We start from the raw sequence: 7,801 nt of genomic DNA, 5'->3' as shown, positions 1-7,801 counted from the left end.
CCCCCCCCCCCGGCACTCACGTGGGACACTCCACCTACCCCACCATCTCGGCATTCATGAGCTGCACCTGGTACCTCGATGTATGTAGACATGGATATAAAGCTGTGTCTATGGCCAAATTGTCGAATTGAATTCGATTTGATTCAGAGAGATTAATGGGTCTGTTGAGTTTGATTCAGAGATTTGGCCACCGAATCAGGCCAAATCGGTGACTGAAACTTCGCACAGCCCTAATAAATGCCTAATTGTGGCATATTGTATTTCAAATAGTCTAACGGTTGGGAGGTGTTTCTTAACAGGAAGAAAATAGTAGATTGGAGGACGAATTGCACAAATCTGAAGCAGGATTTTCAAAAAGGTTAATTGTAACACAGCAGGTATGAAACATCCCTTAATAATTAAAAAATTAACCTTGAAGCTGTGGGGCTAAACCTACGCCAAATTCATGTTAAAAATATAACTCCTACACAAACAGAAATCAGCATGTGGTATTTTCAGGCTTTGGCAGAAAAAAGTAAGGACCTGGATAAACTGCAAAATGAATGGACAGCACAGACTACTTCACTGACTAACAAGTACACCCAGGAAATCACAGCAGAAAAGGAAAAAGTGCTGCAAGTAAGTAGAAGTACTTCTTGATAGCTCATGAGAAGCAGCACCTACATGGCTTACATACAGAATACTGCATACCTGTAGAATGAGTAGTGCTTGACTTCTGAAGGAATTGTTTCCTCTTTCTGAAAAAAGCATTTCTCTGAGTGGTGGTGAAATATTTAAATGTTGAATTGTAATATTGCCTGTGGTTTTCATGAGTCTGATGCATGTTTTTCTTTTCACTAGCTTTTAAGTCGCCTATAAATTGCTGCCTGTATAGTGCATTTACATGACTTTACTAATATCCTTGTTTTTCTGTTTAAGATTCAAACACAGTATCAGCTTCAGCAAGAACAACAAAAGAGAGAGATAGAAGCAACTTACAACAAAAGAGTACATCACTTAGAAGTCAGGGTATCTGAATTAGAAATGGTTAATAAGGACCTTACAGAAAGAAAATACAAGTCTGAGTCTTGTATACGGGAGTTGAAATCTAAACTTTCAGGACTTGAAGAGGTATGGTAGACAGTTGGTCATTTTAACTTTTTTGTTCTTGTTACAAAGAACACATATTTTGGGGGTTTTTTTACATAATGATACAAATTGTGAATATGCCTACATTTGAAGAGCAAATACTTCTGACATTTAGTCCTAAACACCACCAGACTATTGAAGCATCAGCTAAACGATATTACTGATATATGAGGAGGTCAGATTGCCACAGGCCACAATGTCTTGACCAAAAATTTCTTACAGTGAGGTCAGAACCTTTAAATAGTGTTTTCAGACTTCTGGACACTAAACTGTGCACCATGGATAAATAGCAAGGGACACTAACATGCCCCCAGTGCCTAAGGACTCTGTGCTGGCAATAAATTGAGATAGCCAGATAAACAATGGGCATAGAATCCTAGAAAATTAGGGTTGGAGGGGACTCAGGAGGTCATTTAGTCCTAACACCTGCTCAAGGCAGGATCATCCCCAGTGAGATCATCTCAGCCAAGGCTTTGTTCAGCCTCGCCTTAAACATCCAAGGATGGAGATTCTACCACCTCCTATAGGCAGCCCATTCCCATGCTTTATCACCTTCCTTGTGAGAGTTGTTTTCCTAATATCCAACCTAAACCTCCCTTGCTGCAACTTGAGACCATTGCTCCTTGTTCTGTCACCTGCCACCACTAAGAACAATCTAGCTCCATCTTTAGAATTACCCTTTGGGTACTTAAAGGCTGCTATCAATTCCTTTCACAGTCTTCTCTTCTGCAGACTGAATAGACCCAGTTCCCTTAGCCTCTTCTTTAGAAGTCATCTGCCCCAGCCCCCAAAACATTTTTGTTGCCTTCCACTTCACTCTCTTCAACTTGTTCACATCCTTTCTGTAGTTCGGGGCACAAAACTGGACACAACACTCCAAATGTGGCCTCACCAGTGCAGAATAGAGTGGAATAATTACTTGCCTCGATCTGCAAGCATTTGCTTGCCCACTGAGATTGAGGAAGATGGAAAAACCCTGAGGATCCCTGCCAGTATGACCCTCAGCATGTAAGCAAGATGAACTCAGCATGAATCTTTTCGGAGGTACCATCTTGGAGATCTTGTCTAACCCAATATTATCACATCTTTGATGGTGTAACAATGTAGCTTGGTTTCTCAGTGTAGCTGTGCCAGCTCATAAAAGCTGAGAACCTGGTCCTTCTAGTGACTTTTAGGATGAGGTCTGTAGGCTCCTTTTTGAAAACCTCCAACCTAAGGTAATTTCAGAATTACTTTGGATCTATACAAGTCCTGCATGTACAAGGAAAAAAAGAAATCAGTGTATCATGTTAATTTCCAGGAAAAATAATTCCTGGTTTAAATACAGTTGATATGGAAATCTTTCCTCTGGAGCACGTGGATGCTGTCCAATTACTGATCCATAATTGTATATTTGTTTCTCAATTATGCAAATTTCTGCACTCTAGCTGAGGGAGATCTGATTTGCATAATTACTGTATAGCTATTGCTTTTGCTGATTAACTTCCAGCAATTATCTGAATCCCCCTCCTGTAACTGGCTACTGTTCTGAGTGCCCCACTCTAAGTCCATATCACACCTCTTTTGCCTCAACAGTGACCATTGCTTCATCTATACTCAGTTACTAAATGCCATTTAAGAAAAATTGCTTGAGGAGGGGCCTTTATGACAGTTGGACATGTTTTTTTAGGTTGATAGACTGATAGCTACCCAAGTTTTTCAAAGATTCTGGACCTACATTGCTTGTAAGAAGTGGGATTGTCATTTGCATGTTTTAAAACACTTAAGAAAACATATTTCCAGGCAAACTACTATTAAACGAGACTAGAAATAAATCGATATATGATCAAGTCAACAAGCTAATTTGTATTTCTGAATTGAGCTTATACCACCGAATTGGCTAAATGTATCAAAGTGATAGTAAAATAATCAAGTCTTATAAAGGCTAAGGTTTCAAGGAAGGTAGCTGGATTTATAACCAAATGGGCACCTAACTAAACTTTTTTTATCAGTTAATCAAATCTACAACCTCAAGCTGTTTTAGTCTTAATGTTGTACCCAAATTTTACCTTTTTTGAGTTCTGAAATTTTTAAATCTGAGAGCCTATTGTAGATCTTCCTCCTTAAGTGTAAAACTGTGTGTGGTGACTGCCCCACACTTTCTCCCCTCCCCCCCCAAAGACGGACTATAATGCAGACCTTAACAGTACAGCCTTGATGAGCAGAAATTTGTCAATGTGTAGTCACTAGCAATGGCCGGTGATATTCTAAAAAATTCCCAGGACTTAGAAACATATACTATGCGCTAATGAGTATTGTAACAAAACAACAATTAAGGCTACTTTAAAATCTGGAAACTTATTAGCATCTTCCCTGTTGTGACCATTTTGGGTGCTTGGTAGCTTCTGTGTGGGCATCTGCACACATTGTACATAAAATTGCATTTTCACTTTTTGCTACTTAAAGAGGAAAGTGCAGCATTCCAGCCTTGCCATGTGGGTAGGCTGCGTAGCAAAAGCTGACTGTACTACAATAAGTTTGCTGTGTAGGAGAGATGGCCAAGCAGCCTAAGAATAAGTGCTGCAAGCAGCTGGGTTAGGCTGCAGTAGAGAAGGGCAGGCTGGTCATAAGGGGAAGCTAGGGAGCCATGTGATAGGAAGGGGTGGGACATTGGGGTACATAAACCAGTGCCTGATGCCAAGTAGATGGTCTGGGCTTGTGTGCTCCAGGGAGAGAAACTCCTGAGAGAAGGGTTACAAGAGGCAGCACCCAAGCCATCCAAGAGATCAGGGATGAGAGCTCGAAAGGAAGTACAGCTTGCGGGTGATAGCCCAGAGTAGAGGAGACTTAGTTTGTGAAACAGCTTGTTTGTGTTCATGTTGTGATTTAAGCGTGATACTGGAGGACTGGGTTGTGGCCACTGGCAATGTGTAGGGGGTGCACACAGGTGCATGTGCATCCCAAGATTGACCATGCACCCCCTAGAAGCGCCAGCCATGAAAGCAGAAGTGCAGGCAGAAGTGCACTTCTGGTTTCACCACTGGTGGTTCTGAGTTCACTAATTGGCTGCTGGGGGACCCCGCTGTTGGTGATCTGGTGTCCCCCCAGACTCAGGAGGCACCAGTTGCCTATGGTTCTAGTACAGGAGTGTCTGGTGGGGCACTCTGTAACGGTAATTAGCAGGGAGTCAGAGATCCTGAGGGCTGAGTAAGTTAAGCCAACGTTGGGAGGGCTGAAGCCACAGGGAGTGAAGGCAGTCCCCAGTGGAGTCAGAGACTCGGAGTACTGAAGGATGGTTTAGAGCAGGGGTGGGCAAAGTCCAGTCCATGGTCCTGATCAGGCCTCCAGCAGATTCCATTTCCTAGCAGCTGTGGCCTGTATTGCTGAAGCTGGTTTCCATGGAGGCCCCAGCAGTGGCAGTGCTGTGAGAACGTGGGGCCAGGGTTTCCATGGAGGTTGGTTTCAGCCATGCTGGCAGGAAGCACAGCTTGGTGGGGACCTGTTCCAGGGTTGGGATCTTGCAGCAGTGACAGTGTGGTCTGGGGCTAGGGCAGTGCTGTAACTGACTACCTGCATGGACCTGTCACCACTGCCCCTGTCCCTCAGCCCTGGTTGCGGAGCAGCTCCCTGCCCAGCCATGTGCCCTGTCAGTGCTGCTGGGGCCAGTCTCCCTCAAAACCCTGGCCCCATGTTCTTACGGTGCTGCCGCTGCTGGGGTATCTATGGAAATTGGCCTTGGTGATGTGGACAGGGGCTGCTGGGAAATGGAGTCCAGCCTCCTGCAAGATCTGTGATTTTTTTTTTTTTTGCCCACGACTGGTTTAGAGTTTGAGAGTGTTGGCTAGGGCAAGGGACCTGTAGAATGAGAGATCCAGAGGCCTGGAGCTCATGAGTTTGTGACAGAGGCTGGGGCCCAGAAGCCAAGGTCCTGGGCTGAGGGGTGCAACCAGAATAAAAAGGCCAAGGCTGGGAAGGTTGAATCCTGGACAAAGGTTTAAGTTCTGAGAACCACAAGCTGTGCTGGGGCCAGGGGACCTCCTTCAAATTATTTTGGAGTAACACCTGTGAGGCATGGGTGTGGATATAGGGGTGGATGCAGGTGATGAATAAAGCCCATAAGGCAACTGGTGCCCTGAGGCACTGGTGGGGCCAGGAGGGCTGCAATTTAGTGCCTGAGGGGCATGACTAAGGCCAGCTGGGTATGGGTATGGGTATGGGAAGCATAAGCTAAAGTAAACTGGGGCTCACTCTGTGACCCAGGAGCAGTCTCCCTAAACACTATAAAAGTTCCATCAAGGTGTGGTGGACAAGGTAAAAAAGGAGGGTACCCCCAGGAGCTGAAGTGGAGCAGGAATTCCTTGGCCACCTGGGAGCATCCCTGAGGCGTGGTCTTGCTACACTTCCTAGCACAGAAGAATGTAAAAAGATTGTGACTCTCAAGTTTTATTTTTATGTATTACTAAGTGTGAGTGGGTTAAGTGATCTTATCCTGGATTCTCCTTTGTACTCTCCTGCCACGACTTAGATTAGAAAGAAAAGAAGGGAGATCAGTGTCCTCTGCTGTTCTGGGATAGGCAAATGCCACCCTGATGTTATCTACTCACAATGTTAGGTTTTATTTCCGATAACAGCAATGCAGTTACAGGCTTCTCGCCAATTCTTTCATTGATGAGGATAACCTGAATTACAGCTACGGAAATCCCCAGACTGGTTACTTTGCATACATTCTGTAAAGGGTCTTCACTGCTAATTGCTTCATTAGCGGCTTATGCTTCCTGCGGCTCTCAGTTTCCACTGGTGCTGGATACTAAGAGCAGTTCCCAGTTGACCTTCCTCTCAAGTCTGCCTGACTTATCTCTAATTTCTGTGACCTTGCAGAGATTCAGGCTTGAGGATGGCTCAGATCCTCTCTCTTTTGAGGGACACAGTGTCTCTCTCCTTGCATTGCTGGGGAATCTGCCTCCCGGCACCTCCGTATTTCCCTGCACTCACCAGCACAGCGGGTGCTCTCAATGAGGGAAATTTCTTATTGGCTGGTCTGCTGTAGATCCGGAGTTCTCCTGACATCTTTCTGGATCACGGGTGTGACTCCTTCTGTCCTCGCAGGGACCCTGGTCACTCATGCATGTTTTTTGGTGCCGGAAGGCAAAAAGTCCATTCCTTGCTGTCTGTTTTATGCTCGGTTTTGGCGGGCTAATCACCCAGTCTCCTCTCAGGTGTGTAATCCCCTCCACCTGGTGGGCATTCATCATTGGGTCAGTCTGACCTGACTTTGTGACAGTAACAGGGCTGCTGACTGAGTCTCTGTTACACTAAGAAAGAGAAAAGTAAGGTGACAGTCTTTCTCAATTTCACCAAAAGAAAGAAATCAACTTCTTTCAGCTAAGCCGAAGTTCAGTTATAGGTATTCTCAATGAAGCTAGCAAAGTTTTGCTGACAACATCAAACTGTCGGGGAGCGTGGTCACACTCAGAGACAGGTTGGCAATACAGGCTGACCTGGATAGGCTCGAGAGGAGGGCAGACCTAAACGATATCAGGTTGAATACAGAGGAATTCAAAGTGCTCTATCTGGGGAGAAATAATCCACAACACACTTACAGGCTCGGCAGTGCTATGCTTGCTAGCACCACATCTGAACAAGACCTGGGGGTTGTGATAGACAACAAAATGAACGTGAGCCACCAATGCAATGCCATAGCTGGCAGAGCTAATCAAACATTGGCATGCATCTACTGAGGCGTCTTGAGCAAAGCCAAGGAGGTCATCCTCCCTCTACTCAGCCTTGGTGATACTGCAGCTGGAGTTCTGCCTCCAGTTCTGGGCGCCACACTTCAGGAAGGATGTGGCGAAACTCAAGAGAGTCCAAAGGAGGGCCATGCATGTGATTAGAGGCCTGGGCTGGGGACAGACACTCAAAAAGCCTGAGCCTGAATTGATTCAGTCTTTGCAGGTTAGTCTAACCTGGCTAGGCTGAACCGGTTTGAAACTGGACAGACATTCTCTCTTGACTGAGTGGCTCAGGCTAGAAGCTGGGGTGGGGGGGCGCTACAGCAGTCCTCCCTTCCCTTCTGCAGGGAGCTGAGCTGAGGGGGGCATGGCCAGGCCCTGGCAGGACTCTCTCATTAGGGAGGTCTACCTTCATGGTCCCAGGATTTTCCCTGCTGGCTGCTCAAGGGGTGGGAGTGTTGCCAGCCCCAGCCCTGGACTAGCACTCTGAGGCAAGGGGTGGTGGGGGACAGTGCAATGCATGCATCTGTTGATGATATGGAGCTTTTCAAAGCTTCCCTGCTTTGTCATACTGTCTGCAGCAAGCTGATCGGTAAGCAAGCCAGCTGAAGGTTGATAGTGATAACAGTCTTTATCACCCGATTAGCAAAACAATGGCCTCTCTCTTTTACTTCACACTTATTAAATAGCTTACTGGCTGACTTGTTGATTAGCTCCAAATAGCCCTAAGCAGTCACTTTTGCCCCAGTGAAATTGGAGAGAGAGACACATACACACTGACACCTCTTGGCATTAACTAGCATACCACATGCCTAGGGTACTTGGGGCTGGGGTATGTGCTGTGGGAGATGGGAGGGGGGATTTCCTGCTTGAGCAGCAGTGGTGGGGTGGGGGTGGAAGGTAGAGCAGGGAGAAGCCAGGCAGACTGCTGTGTCTGCAGTCTCTGCTGGAACCTTATACTGCAT

At 46.0% G+C, this 7,801-nt stretch overlaps 1 protein-coding gene across 2 annotated transcripts in view; it reads left to right on the top strand.

Annotated features, from left to right (window-relative positions):
- Positions 1-7,801, top strand: part of LOC109297529 (spindle assembly abnormal protein 6 homolog) — a 44,087-nt gene that overhangs the window by 3,113 nt on the left and 33,173 nt on the right. For both annotated transcript variants that reach the window (XM_019517321.1, XM_019517320.1), the window contains exons 3-5: positions 300-377; positions 499-618; positions 919-1,110. In XM_019517321.1, coding sequence (XP_019372866.1) covers positions 300-377; positions 499-618; positions 919-1,110 — 390 coding nt within the window. The remainder of the gene's footprint in view (positions 1-299; positions 378-498; positions 619-918; positions 1,111-7,801) is intronic.

The sequence above is a fragment of the Gavialis gangeticus genome, unplaced genomic scaffold (assembly GCF_001723915.1).
Source record: "Gavialis gangeticus isolate Ggan-Ray unplaced genomic scaffold, GavGan_comp1, whole genome shotgun sequence".
NCBI lineage: Eukaryota > Metazoa > Chordata > Crocodylia > Gavialidae > Gavialis > Gavialis gangeticus.
Note: the sequence above shows the minus strand (reverse complement) of the source record. Positions and strands in the feature narration are given on the sequence as shown.